This window comes from Primulina huaijiensis, chromosome 4 (genome assembly GCF_012295235.1).
Source record: "Primulina huaijiensis isolate GDHJ02 chromosome 4, ASM1229523v2, whole genome shotgun sequence".
NCBI lineage: Eukaryota > Viridiplantae > Streptophyta > Magnoliopsida > Lamiales > Gesneriaceae > Primulina > Primulina huaijiensis.
The window spans coordinates 24328894-24342918 of NC_133309.1; the positions used below are offsets into that span (position 1 = coordinate 24328894).

Here is a 14025-nt window from a genome sequence, read left to right on the forward strand (position 1 = left end):
TTTATTTTGTATATTTTTTTAACAATTGTTTATTTGATTTAGTAAATATACTTTTAATTTTCTACAATTAAACTTTTAAATTTAAATCGAAAATTTTGTTATTATGTGTTTAAATTAAAATATTATTATTTTTTTAATTTTTTCAAATTTTTTTCATTAATTTTTTTAAAAAAATAAAATAAATAAATAAATTTCGGGTTAGACGGGTTGAGTTGGGTTAGACTGGTTCGTGTTCAGGTTGGGGGTTTTCGGGTTGCTTCGGGTTCGGTTGGAAAAAAATTCGCGGGTTGACCCGAAACCCGACTCACCCGACCCGATTGACACCCCTAAGTTATAAATTAATAATATTGGGATTGTTAAATTTTATTAATTTTGAAATATATTATTTAATCGATAAATTCATAATTTATTATTTGAAGGAGTATTTTTTCTGATTAATTGAACATACATATAAGTAACTAAAAAATCATTTTATTACACTATATGTATCATATTCCTTAAATTAATATAAAATTAAAATTAAAATTCTTTGTACTCAATGTGTGCATAAAATGTGCACTCATAAAATAAAAATATGTATGTGATGTGATATTCATTTGTAAAATAATTAAATGATATTCATTGTATTTCTCTCGACATTTTCTTTCAGAATAAAGGACAATCTTTTTATAATAAATTTAGTAATTTCGGTCTCGATTTATAATTCTTACAAGTTAAAACTACATTGTTACGATTACTAGTGTGACTCGAAAATCATGAGGTGACCATCATAACCTAGGAAATGTAATGATTGGGAAAAAATGAATCGAAACATTGAAAATATAAGAGCCCAAGCATAGAGTTGTGCTTGCAAGAGACGTATGCAGTGAGTGTCACGCAACTATTTGACGTGATGATACATAACATTCAATAGATAAGTGTCATATCAACATCACTTATATAAGTGCATGGTGAATGTGTATCATATCAAAACTAACTTAATGTAATAAATTATATATTTTAAATTTTTATTACTATTTTTATATTTCAAAATGAATTCTACACACCTAATTAAAAATTTCTTGTCGTTTATAGAGACAAAATTATAAAGCTCGAAAAAATTATGAGTAGGTCTTTCATAAGACGGTCTCACGGATCTTTATTCGTGAGACGGAGCAATTATGTTCATATTTACAATAAAAATTAATATATTTGACATAAAAAGTAATACTTTTTCATGGATGACCCATATAAAATATCTGTTTCACAAAATTGACCTGTGAGACCGTCTCAAGTGAGTTTTTGTGAAAAATTATAAAGGTTTATAATCAGTTTTAAGGAATATTTACGAAGATAATTTTTGTATCTAAATTTTATAAAAATATGTATATGTATGAAATTTGGAACCTTTTTGTGTTTTGATTAATTATTAATCAGAGTTAGTCGATTGTCACGCATAAGTCGTTGATGTCCGACTTTTCAACAAACACTTGCAAGGTTGTGGGAAAGGTTAAATTAGGGTTTATTTGGGTTTCTCATGTTGAGGGACCACCATGGCTGATTCATCATCAACCTCCGAAAACCCCCCAATCGAGGAAATAGAGTTAGGGCTTTTGATCCCTGATACGGACCCGTCGGATCCGGTGGCCTCCCATTTCATGGATGTTGAGGTTCAGCGTTCTGAGTCGCCGAAAATTGCCTCGGATGGAGGAAGTGATCCCCCAACGGAGGAGGGCATGGTGGAAGTGGTGGACGATGCTGATAGCGATGAGGAGGCCCGGTTACTTGATTCCATTGAAAGGCAGGTGCGTCAGCTGACGATCCAGCAGGCTGAAATGGAGGCGGGCCGTGAGCAAATGCAACACGTTGGAGGCTGGGAGGAGAATGACTGGAAAATAGAGGAGAGGGAGTACGTTCATGAAGAAAAGGATGAACAGGAGGAGGAGATGTTTGGAGACGAAAATGAGGACGAAGAGGGCGATGAGGAGAATGCTGATGTATGTGTACCCGGAGCGAGTCCGTTGATGGGAGCGAGATATAATAATCTCATTGGTGCTCGGAGGAAGGTTACCTATCCGATTAGACCTGATGCAGAGGATTGTGCGTATTACATGAAATACTTGTCCTGTAAGTTTGGATCGAACTGCAAGTTTAATCACCCTCCGAGGAGAAGGAATCAGGTCATTTTTCTTATTGAATGTCTGTGATTGTGTGGGGAAGCCATGAAATATGTGGATCTTGGAGTTGTTTTATCAGATTTTTGTTGATGGTTGGTGCATTTTTAAGTGTTTTGAGTCATTGGAATCTACTTGGAAGCACTTGAATTTTTTTTAGGGAATGGCATATGATGGAACAGTTCTTCAGAAGAACTTGATCATTGTAGAATATTGTTGTATGGGATGGATACGTTCATCAATACTTTACATCTGTAGCGTTGTTCTTATCTGGGTTGTATATTAATAGCTGGTGAATGGTAGCCCAACAACAACGTTTCCTTCAGCTATTGTCTATTGAAAGTGATGTCATGATCCTCTTTGATTTTGATTATGATTATAATGTTTCTCTTACTTACCCTTCTGTCTCATGATATTGGTAATGGCCGCATAGCTAGTTATGTCTTTTGAGTTTGAGATGGTTGGAGTTTTATTAGTCATTTGTGAATTTGGCTAATCTTATGGTGGAAATCATACTGTGACTATGTTAGGTACCTGTAAATTTGTAATGATATGCATGTTGCAGTAGCCTGTCCCCTTTTTTCTGTTGCAAATTTCTTTATAATGTCAAAACTTGGTTAGTAGTGTGAAGATCGGGTTCTAGTGTACTCGTTTATGCATAGCGTGTGCTAACTTCAAACTCTTCTCCCTCTAAAGTAGGGTTTCTCATTGAGAAAGAAAGTTAAATATCATTGCTAAGTTGTACATAGGCTTTGTCCCAGCTTCATTATTCGTCGTTTATCTGTCTCAAATACTTCGAAGTATTGGAGGTTATTATTTTAACGCGGTAATTTTTTTTCCTCTTGATGAATTTGATAATGCAGGGCATTAAAGAGAGAGTGAAGACCAGGGAAGAAAATTCTGAGAGGGAAGGACAGATAGAATGCAAGGTTTATTATCATTGATATTTTTTTCCTGATCATAGAGCAATCCCATTTCTTCAAAGATTATTCACATCTGTCTAAGACAAAAGCTTACTTGAATTCTTTGCAGTATTACCTTTCTGAAGGAGGATGCAAATATGGAAAAGATTGCAAATACGTTCATGGCACAGACCGTACCTCCATGTCCCATACTCCCGAGTTAAACTTTTTAGGTCTGCCGATTCGACTGGTATAGATCTCTCATTCTCATAATTTGAAACTGATGTTTTTCTAAAGAATGTGCTGATCATGTTTCCTCCTATCCAGGCTTTGCATTAATTTAGATTTCTAGATGTTCTTCATAGATGTCGAAATAACCCAGTTAGTTTTGATTGGCTAAAGCATTTCTCCCTGATACTTAGAAATGGGAACAGAAGAATTTTAGCAATGCATTTTCATGTAATTGGACAGATGGTACAGATAATCCACATATTAAAATAGCTCATAGTTTGATCTAATACAAGTGACAATTCGATATTTTGTCTCTTTGGCGTGTCCAAAATAATAATGTTTTTTTTTCCTCATACAGGGAGAAAAGGAGTGTCCATACTACTTGCGCACTGGGTCTTGTAAATATGGTTCAAATTGCAGGTTTCATCATCCAGAACCTACAACTGTGACAATAGGTGACTCACCTTCTGGATTTAGCAATGGTGGATCTCTTCCATCACAGCATATTTCCGCATCTTCTGTCTCCTCGTGGTCTTCTCCAAGGACCTACAATGACGCCTCTTCATTTCTGCCTTATCCTCCGATCCACCAAGGCGCCCCTACCCCAAATTCTGAATGGAATGGGTATCAGGTAATGTATTACTTTTTGAGTAGTCACATCTATGTATGGACTATGGACCCTTATTTTCTTTGTTCTCTTTTGTTATATTTAGGTATATTATTCATGCAAAAGATGTTTTAGAGATGAATCAAAATTTCAATGTGTAATTATTTTTTCTAGAAAAATTTCGATGTGTAATTATTTTTTCTAGGTATGGTATTTGGGTTCTCACTCTAGCTTTCTTTTGGGCAGTTGGTGTTAATGAATAGCTTTCTTATATCTCTATGTTTGATTGATTTTTAAAATTGCAGCACTTTTCTCTAACATTGAATAATATTCAGAATATTATGGATGGTTGTTGCTAGTCCGTCACTTTTTATGCACCTGCAGAAGCATTTTCTTAGATCTGAATTTGTATAGATTCCAAATTGATCCTAACTAGTCCTGATTTCAATGGACATGTGGTTGGGGATAATATATTTTCCTTAGCATTGCCTCCTCACTTTCTTTTCTGTTTTTTAGTTCTCGGAGGGAATTCCTTTTTTTTTTAAATCATTTACTAAAGGTTGTTTGTAAGAATAATAATGAAGAAGACGAGGAATTATGGCACCACCAATCGCTGTTGATGTATGTCCAAATCTTTTTTTTTTTGGTCTGGTGGTAAGCATAGACGAATCTTTGAATATCCCAGGATAGTTTAAATTTCAATTCTATATTTTGATCGAGTAATTTAGATCCTTGATTAATTTTTCTGTACTTCTGGAGTATTATTGATGAAGATTTGGTTTAATATTTGCCATCGATGGTTCTGTTTAATACAAATTTGAGGCTTTAACTAATAGTGCTCATTGACTCAAAAGAATGAGATGAGTTCTAGCACGAGTTGGAACTTGTTTTAAACGCCTCAAGTTTTCATTAACTGTTTTTTCTTGGCTGGTTTAATTTGATATCATATGCAAAAGCTAAAATGATCTGTGAGTGTGCCACATCTTGAGGGCTATCTATTATGTGTTTTTGTGTATAAAAACTTGCCAAAGATTTTTAAAGTCTACACTGAGCACCGCATGCCACTTTCAGATGAATTCTTAGTCAAAGCAAAACATTCACCTCGTTTTTTTCTGCATATATTGTCATAAACGATGTTGTATGACTAACCACAAAGTGTGGTGGTATGTTACCTCAATATGGTAGTTGTATGATGGAGATTCAATCATCATTCAAAGATGACATTTTGATATGCATAATACTTACTATTCCGGTTCATATGGACTCTGTTCTCCTGGCTAACTAGCCAGCTTTTAAAAAAAATTGGTATCAAAATCGACTGTCACTATAAGATAGATGCTCCATTTTTCTTATCCGCTCCTTTTTTTATTTTGAATTATTTGAGGCTTCTGCCTACCCAACTTCTGAGAGGGGCCTACCTACACCTCCAGCTTTTGTCATAAACAATCTGCCGACTGAGTTGAACTTCCCCATGCAACGACAACATGATTTCATAGTTGATGAACATCCAGAACGACCAGGTGAACCTGAATGTAGTTACTTCTTGAAAACTGGAGACTGCAAATACAAGTCTAGTTGCAAATATCACCACCCGAAGAACCGTACATCAAAAGCAAAGGCAAACCCATACGTTCTCAATGATAAAGGCCTACCCCTTAGACCTGTAAGTTTGCATTGTCATAGTTTATCGTGTGCCTGCTGCTTTAAGATGTTTGCAAGCTTTTCTTTCTCAATCTGTTGATTTATTTTCTTAATATGTATTGGACTTGTAGACTCAAGGTTAAAGAATAAAATTACTGACCAGATACGACACATGTTTTATAACAATGTTATCAATAATGCAGGATCAGCCCATATGTACGCACTATCATCGGTATGGTATCTGTAAGTACGGACCAGCTTGTAGATACGATCATCCATTGAACCCTGGAATGTTTCCGCCTCCTTTTGATCAGAAACCTTTTGGTGACTTAAGAAATGTTGGTGGAGCTGGAAAGTTTAGGCAAGGAAATGAAAGCAGATCTTGAGCGTAGCTACCTAATATTAGCATAAGAAATGTTCTGAAGTTTTCTGGTACAGTCATCAGGATTTATACTTCTGAACTTTGTTATAGATCTGAACTAGAACTTTTAGACTTAGACATCATCTTTATTTTAGTTTTGTGTTAATGAAAGCGCAAGCGGGTATTTGAGGGATTCTTTGGCCCTTCTCTTCCTTCTATTTTTTGTCTACTTCTTTAAGTTGACTCCCTTCTCTTATCATCTTACCGTTGTGCCGTAAAATTCTCCGGTAAGGAGCAACGGCAGTGCACCATATAATTTGATAAAGGTAGATCCCCGAGACTCCGGTGGCTAATTCTTGATCTTTATAAATTACTAGTGTTCCGTATTTGAACACGGATAATTTTTGTTATTTTCAAATTAAATTTTTTTTTTAAAGTCATTTAATTTTTTTTATGTGAGGTTCAATATGCATCCACGTATTTTGATCAATGAAATTATTAAATTCCGCATGTTTTAACCAACGATTGGTGTTAGATATGAGGTGAGGGTAGTTTCCTGTTGTTGGTTCGCATCAACTGTTAAGAAATGAATGTTATTGGGCATTTGCCTTGTTCATGATATTTATGAAAGCACCCTTAGAACAAGTCGCACTTTAATGTGACTTTGTAATATACTAAGAGAAGATTTGTTGTGAGACGGTCTCACGAATCTTTATCTGTACAATTCTATCGATATTCACAATAAAAAATAATACTCTTAACATAAAAAGTAATGATTTTTCAAGGGTGACACAAATAAGATATTCGTCTCACGAAATTGATTCGTGAGACCGTCTCACAAGAGTTTTTGTGATATATTAAAGGGATTATGTCACTTACTTTCTTCGTCTCAAATATGAATGTCACATTTTCATCTGTCTCAAATATATATTACATTTAGTATTTTTTTATCAATAATTTTTCGGTTTTAAATAAATTAATTATTTCCAACATTTTTTTTCATATTAAAATATTTAATAAATAAGAGTAAAAAAATTTACTTTCATGAATTATGTGCTTTCATAAATATTTTACGGTGTAGCCATCAATGAGCCGGTATAACTACACAGTCAATGCAGGTACATAATAATATAATATCGATCAATAATATGAAAAACTAATTGTAAGTTTGTAACTTCCATCATTATTTCTACTCGTTTTTATAGTAATTTATTATTAAATTATTATCACTTTTCAAAGTATAAATTATTTTGCATTACAAATCAATTATATAACAATTTATTAAGAATAAATCAAAAAAAAAAACGCGAAATAAACAATTTGTTATACACTCGCATTGCGTGAATGGTTGGTTAATCCCACGCCTCGCTCGGTCTCGATCTAATTGTAACAAAAATTCACATCTCCCGACTCATATATATCAATTTTGATATACTGCCTACTCATTGTCCTCAACTCTAATTCTATCAATGAGATGACACTTATCTATTGAATGTGATAAATCATGTCCAAATTTTACATCCAATAGATGAATGACACCTTGTTGATGGTACGAATATTGACATGATGTCGGTTGACAATATATCAAAACTGATATATTAAATAAAAATGCCATAAAATTATATAATCATTAAATTACAGTAAACTCAACACATGTAAGTAATAAATTAGTCCACCACTAAATTAATCCACCAATTGCATCGTGGTGGCAGTTGAATATTTATAGTATAATAATTATATGTTTGTCTCCCAACTACTCTAGTGAATTTAATTTGCCATCACCATTTAATTCATGACCAACAATTTTTGGATCCAGCCTATAACGTTGTCAAATAATTTTACATGACCTAGTAATCTTACATTTGCCAAAAAAAAAATAAAAATAATACTAATTATAATACTAAGGAGATTAATTATATTTAAATTGAGAAAAAATAGGTTTAACAATATTTCGACCATAAAATAATAATAGACGTGGTTCCACTAAATAAAAATAAAATGGCTCGAAAAATCTATGTCGAATTTAGATAAATACATTATATATTTTTTCGAAAAAATTTTGAATGGATGAGAAATTAATGACAACGTAAACCATTTGAACTTTTCATTCAAAGTGAAAAACCAACATATCATGTCGGATAAATAAAATTATTAAATATTTTTATATAATTTTTCAAGATAAAAACATAAGAAATGATTATAAATTAATTCCCAATGAAGATGCAGCCAAATTGTTCAACTAAAAAGTTATGTAACATTACCAAATTGTGATTTAAAAACATGGATGAAATTATATCCTAAATAAATGTTGTAAAATTTTAATTTTTTCCCAATTTAAAAAACCAAATATAGGGAGAATTGCATTTTTAGTCGTATATATGATCTTTTTGTTATCTTTGTCGTCCATATTATTAAATTTCAGTTTTAATTCGATATATCTCAGTTTTTGACAATATTAGTCATTTTTCAAATGGTGTGTTGATCTGACACTATATACGTCGGTGTCAAATCGACGTCATATCGTTGTCATATAAGGAGAAATAACTAAACTTTCTAAAAAAACAAATATAGTCGACTAAAATTAAAATTTGACAACATAAAATATCAAATCAAATCAAGATAAAAATATAAGACCAAAAATACAATTTTCCGAAAAATAATTCATTTATATAAACCTCACCCAAACACCCAAACTACTCACCCAAGGAAAAATGGCCCTTTCTTTCAGATTTTCACATCCAAAAGCCACTTTTCTCACCACCACAATCACTTGCATGTTTCTCATCTTCTCTTCTCAATCCCATGCAAATCCCATCCCCCGCCGCCCTTTCGACGCCATATACTCCTTTGGCGACTCCTTCACCGACACCGGGAACACCCACTCCGCCACCGGCCCCAGCGGCTTCATGTTTGTGTCCAACCTCCCATACGGCCGCACTTTTTTCCACCGTCCCACCAACCGATACTCCGACGGCCGCCTAGTCATCGACTTTGTCGCCCACTCCCTCTCTCTCCCATTCTTGCCGCCGTATCTCAACCACAACGCCGATAAATCCTCCGGCTTAAACTTCGCCGTGGCCGGATCAACCGCGATAATTCACAGTTTCTTCTCGAAAAACAACATGACGTTGAATATCACTCCCCAGTCGATCCGAACTCAGCTCACTTGGTTCAACAAGTTCTTGGAGGGCAAAGGTTGTAGAGATTCGATCACCACACCGAACCAGTGCGCGGCGGTGTTCGAGGATTCGTTGATTTGGGTTGGTGAAATCGGAGTCAATGATTACGCTTACAGCTTGGGATCTTCTGTTTCTACACAAACAATCCAACGACTCGCCATTAATAGTGTCACCATCTTTCTACAGGTAAACTCTAACATTCCCTTTTTATTCCATACTGTATCCTAAAATTAGTTCAGACCAGTGTATTTGCACACGTGCGTAAATATATATCAAAATTTTTATTTGTTAAATTATTTTTATGTAAAAATATATAAATTATATTAAGATTAAAAACTTTAAATACTTTTTTATTTTGTGATATAGTTTCTATGAATTTTTTATAAATAAAAATGAAATATTTTTGTAATTTGAGAAGATGTGTATTTTTTTGACAATTATATATACTGATATCCAAGTTAATTATATAATCAATTTCATAAATACAGCATGATGTTGATGTATGTGGCATGATAAGATATTTTTAAACAAAAATAGGTTAATAAATGAAGATATAATCGTTCACAATGTGAGATCAAGTTAATTTTTTACGTGAAAATTTCTACTTTTAGTTTGATTTATTTACATATGATGTGACATGTTACAACACTGAACCTATCCACTTTTAGGACTATCCAAGATATATAGTTTATTTAAAAAAAAATTTACTATGTGAACAATAAAATCTATCTCAAGATTTATATGAGAATGTCTCACGAGTTAATTTTGTTAGACGAATTTTCTATATGAAAAAATATTATTTTTTATATCGAAAGTATTTCATTTCAGATACGAACCAGGTCGACTCAACTTAAATATATAAATTCGTGAGATCCTCTTACAATATATTTACTCATTTATCTATAGTTTGCAAAGTTAGTTTTACGTAAATTAATTATATTAAATTACAATAAATAAATGGTTCAAATATATGACTAAAATTTGATATAACTTTACTATTATATATGTATGTATAAATCTTAAATCCTTAAGTTGATTTTTATTTTGAAAAATACCAAGATCTTGTCTCTTATGATTAATATTCAATCTCAAATCATATTTCTTGTTACCCTCCTCCACAGGCAATACTGGAAAAGGGAGCAAAATATGTTGTAGTTCAAGGCCTACCTCCTACAGGATGCCTTGCACTAACCTTGTTTCTGTTTCCACCGGACAGCAGAGACAATTTCGGCTGTGTTGGGAGCGTAAACGATCAAATTATCTCTCACAACAAGGCCCTTCAAGCCAAAATCCATCTCTTCAGACAGAAGTACCCAAAATCTGTCATAGTTTACGCAGACTACTACAACGCGTTCCTAAAGGTGACGAAGAATCCAAGAACATATGGATTCAAGGAGCTTTACAAAGTGTGCTGTGGATATGGTGGTGGAGAGTATAATTTTGATTATTTTCACGCCTGTGGATCACCTAACTCGAGCTCGTGCACCGACCCTTCTGAGTATATAAACTGGGATGGGGTTCACCTCACTGAAGCCATGTACAGAGTGGTGGCTGATGCGTTTGTGAATGGAACTTTTAGTGATCCTCCATTCAGTTATCTGTTGTGGAAGAAACGGCAATCAGGATAAAGGAATGGACATGGACTGAGTTTTGTTTTAGAGCTCTTTTTACAGAAATTTGAAATTCATGAGGATCATTTATACATTTGTTCTATAATAAAAGGAACACCAGATTGATGATTTAACTATTGGCACGTTTTCATCCAAATCATGCTCGAACCGATCATCGAGTTAGTTTGAAGTGGATCATATATATAAATATGCAATCCATATATAGGTTGAATCGATTATTGAGTTGGTTTGTATTTGATGTGTGAAGATGAATGTCTAGGAATGTTGCTGTTACTCTATGTAGGTATGAAGTATTCTTGGAATATATATCAAGTGTCTTATTTTACTGCTTCAACGAAAATTGAATATGGTGAAGTGATTATTTATCATAAGACTTTCTATCTGTTGATTTGTAACTAATATTTTTTATTGAACGAGATGGATACGAAGTAATTGCTAACGAATGTATGCAGAGTGACATGGATTCCAAGAGTCTGGGAGATGCAGACAAGTCGAAAACAACCTTGCCCGACTACCGGTCATATGAGTACGTGAAAAATAGATATCACACCACAACACAAGCGACATTTCTTTACTCAAACATCAGAAATGAAAAAACACAACAAAATACCAAGTGATAAATCTCAAGGATGTCAAGAATGAACATTTTATATGGACTTCAACAGTTCTACAATGAGGATGTACATTATTTCGATATGATGGCGATAGCGAAAGACGATCTACCGGACACTATTGACATGTGATGGTCGATATTTCAACTTCCATGCTACTCGGTTATATAGCAATAGATCAAATTAAGTATTCATAATAAACTAAGAAGAGGGCATCAGGGGTGTCCTTAGGTAAGTTGTTTATATAAAGATAGAACCGCAAGACGTCTTCCTTTGAAAGGCTCTCTTGATCAACTATGTCTCCGCTGCAAGGCAGAACCCACACATCACCAGAATTTACTCTCTTGAGGCTTCCCCGGCAAAAGGGGCACGATTCTGATCTCATATTCCTGCAAGAAAGTAAAGATGTAAAAAGAAGGTCAAAGGGTAAGCTCTCTTGGAGACCGGATGAGCAAACGAGGGTCATGTATAGTGTATATACCAGTCTCGGTAGCAGTTTATGCACATTTCATGACAGCAATCTGGCAAGACAATCTTAGTACAGGGCTCCAAGCAAATTCCACACTCATCTTCCCTTTCCGAATCGACTTCCAAATTCTTACAATTATTTTCGGATTTCTTTTTTACGATCATGTCCAAGCCGTGGACTTCCACTTGATAATTATCCATATCCAATGAGGCGTTGTACAAATGGTCGAGGGATGGTAATATCACAGCTGAAAAATATGCAATCCTTGATTAGTCAAGCAATATTGTCGAGCTGTTGATTTTCCAGAACATAGATATTGAGTTCCAGTTGTATCGAGGGTATGAACATGAAATTCTTTTGAAAAAAATAAGTGCATGCCATCTTTGAATTGCATATTTACAATTTTGAAAGGAGAACCATGCAGGAAAACAAAGGAAAACTAAAATCCATCAAACGTTGCCCAAACTGTTCCGAGTTGAACTTGTATAACAACAATGTACTAATTTATACCAAGTAATCTTCAATCGACTTGGAAAAGAAGATTTAAACAGATCGATGCCACTTCGAATCATATAACAACAAAACATAATTTGCGTACCATAGAATTGTCTAATAGTTGCTTTTCTACCATGGGAAGGAAACTTCTGTTTAGTGTCAAGATGCACCTGAAGAAGATAATATGCCAAACTTAGACCATGCCATGGTCTTTAAAATAGACAAAAAATAATCATCAGAGACGGCTTGTGAAGAAATCATATGCATTACTTACCTTGTAAATAACTACGTGGACAAGATTTAGATAGCTCGGAAATAGGCATGAGCACGAGCAGTCCAACCATTGGAATAAAAACAAAAATATAGGTGCCAAGTGATTGTAGACCAGTTTCATTTGCAAACATGCACCACCCTTACCTCTTGAAATGGAAGCTGCCCTGAAGCAACCAATTGCGCTATATTATTATCCATGTAAAAATAAAATCGAGCCCCCAACGAAAACCATCTAGTGTTATGGAAGTATAAAAAACATGAGAAATAAGAAAACACAAGTACCACAAGCAAAACGAAAAACTAAAATTCAACAAAGCCCTTAAGTTGGCACTAAAATGTATCATCTCCTATTGATTGGACACAGAGAATATCGAGAAGGTTGGGCATATGTCAAAAATCATTTAAAGAATATGCATATGGCATTTACAAACAGACTTAACAACACAATATAGTTTCAGACAACAGGAAATTACAACCGACGAGCGTACAGTATAAATAATGGCAAAAAAATTCAGTTCAATAAATAAGTTACTCCTTTTGATGCTAAAGAAATAACCCTTCTTGATATCAGCAAATTTATTTCACCAATTACATAGAAACAAACCATTTGCACATGAATAATAGAACAACCCCATGAAGGAAGCCCATACATAGCTATGCCAGTCAAAGAACTTAAATTTTCAACCCCTATTGTAGCAGCAATAATAGAACAAAATTCATGGAAACACGATTCTTGTTGTGTTTCTCGTAAAACATTAAAAGTTCTTTACTTGCAAAACATCACAACCCACCAAAAGCAAACTAAAAACATACCAGAATCACATGTAAAACTCAAGAACTTTACACCATAATCAAGCCCCGTACAAAATAAACAGTAACCACAGTCCACTTGATACTTCGATTCCATCAGGAAAATTGAAACCGCACAACCACATAGAAGCCAAACGTTTCAGAAATGAACCTTAAAAAACACAAACTAAAAAAAACAGCAAGAGATATCGAGAACCCACAACATATTGGCATGCTGAATATCAGACTCAATGGCCCTCAAAGAATCATGACAAGAAGCAGACTTTTCAAACAGGTAAAAATCCATCGCCACAAGAAAAACCCTCAAAGATTACACCTTTTTCCTCCCTGCCTCTTCACTTTTTCAAGCGAATCAAAGCCAAAGGGGGGGACGCACTCAACCAGTCAAAATGGGTTTCTTGCAAAGAATTAAAGCTCCAATTTTTTTATTTTTTTAAACGGTCCTAAAAAACACACATTCAAACTCTATAAATTGAAATTGAAACCGAGTGTATTGAAGACAGTGTGACACAAGTTATCCAAGAGAGATCGAGATATACTCAGTCAAGAAATTCTTATATATTGCAACAACAAAAAAAAATTTTAAAAAAATGGAAAGGAGATTTGGTCTTCGCCTTGGTTGATTTGCAGTTACTGTGCTGTGATTTTTTTTGTTGGATTCA

The 14025-nt window shown here is 34.1% G+C and overlaps 3 protein-coding genes across 6 annotated transcripts; 2 read left to right on the plus strand and 1 right to left on the minus strand.

The window, feature by feature from the left end:
- Positions 1–1435: 1435 nt before the first annotated feature.
- Positions 1436–6107, plus strand: LOC140975650 (zinc finger CCCH domain-containing protein 67). Its single transcript, XM_073439487.1, has 6 exons — positions 1436–2159; positions 3017–3082; positions 3186–3305; positions 3645–3917; positions 5278–5556; positions 5738–6107. Exons 1-6 carry the CDS (start codon positions 1533–1535, stop codon positions 5918–5920), a joined length of 1548 nt encoding a protein of 515 aa, XP_073295588.1. The 5' UTR covers positions 1436–1532; the 3' UTR covers positions 5921–6107.
- A 2471-nt stretch (positions 6108–8578) lies between these two features.
- LOC140975651 (GDSL esterase/lipase At3g48460) lies at positions 8579–10841 on the plus strand. The gene is made up of 2 exons (XM_073439488.1): positions 8579–9260; positions 10196–10841. Exons 1-2 carry the CDS (start codon positions 8607–8609, stop codon positions 10700–10702), a joined length of 1161 nt encoding a protein of 386 aa, XP_073295589.1. The 5' UTR covers positions 8579–8606; the 3' UTR covers positions 10703–10841.
- A 481-nt stretch (positions 10842–11322) lies between these two features.
- LOC140975652 (E3 ubiquitin-protein ligase AIRP2-like) lies at positions 11323–13949 on the minus strand. Of its 4 annotated transcripts, none has more exons than XM_073439489.1 (5): positions 13367–13949; positions 12555–12712; positions 12384–12450; positions 11798–12032; positions 11323–11705 (listed from the first exon to the last, which is right to left on the minus strand). In XM_073439489.1, exons 1-5 carry the CDS (start codon positions 13458–13460, stop codon positions 11495–11497), a joined length of 765 nt encoding a protein of 254 aa, XP_073295590.1. In that variant the 5' UTR covers positions 13461–13949; the 3' UTR covers positions 11323–11494. The 4 variants fall into 4 exon arrangements, with proteins under 4 accessions (XP_073295590.1, XP_073295592.1, XP_073295591.1 ...); XM_073439491.1 differs by having other exon boundaries at positions 13564–13946; XM_073439490.1 differs by having other exon boundaries at positions 12555–12717; positions 13564–13944.
- Positions 13950–14025: the final 76 nt, after the last annotated feature.

Coding starts and splice junctions, on each gene's coding strand:
- LOC140975652 (XM_073439489.1), bottom strand. CDS start 13,460: ATGGAATCGAAGTATCAAGTGGACTGTGGTTACTGTTTATTTTGTACG. Junction 12,713..13,366: donor GAGTTTTACATGTGATTCTG/GTATGTTTTTAG, acceptor GCTTCAGGGCAG/CTTCCATTTCAAGAGGTAAG. Junction 12,033..12,383: donor AACTATTAGACAATTCTATG/GTACGCAAATTA, acceptor CATATTTTTCAG/CTGTGATATTACCATCCCTC.
- LOC140975651 (XM_073439488.1), top strand. CDS start 8,607: ATGGCCCTTTCTTTCAGATTTTCACATCCAAAAGCCACTTTTCTCACC. Junction 9,261..10,195: donor GTGTCACCATCTTTCTACAG/GTAAACTCTAAC, acceptor CCTCCTCCACAG/GCAATACTGGAAAAGGGAGC.
- LOC140975650 (XM_073439487.1), top strand. CDS start 1,533: ATGGCTGATTCATCATCAACCTCCGAAAACCCCCCAATCGAGGAAATA. Junction 2,160..3,016: donor CTCCGAGGAGAAGGAATCAG/GTCATTTTTCTT, acceptor TTGATAATGCAG/GGCATTAAAGAGAGAGTGAA. Junction 5,557..5,737: donor AAGGCCTACCCCTTAGACCT/GTAAGTTTGCAT, acceptor TCAATAATGCAG/GATCAGCCCATATGTACGCA.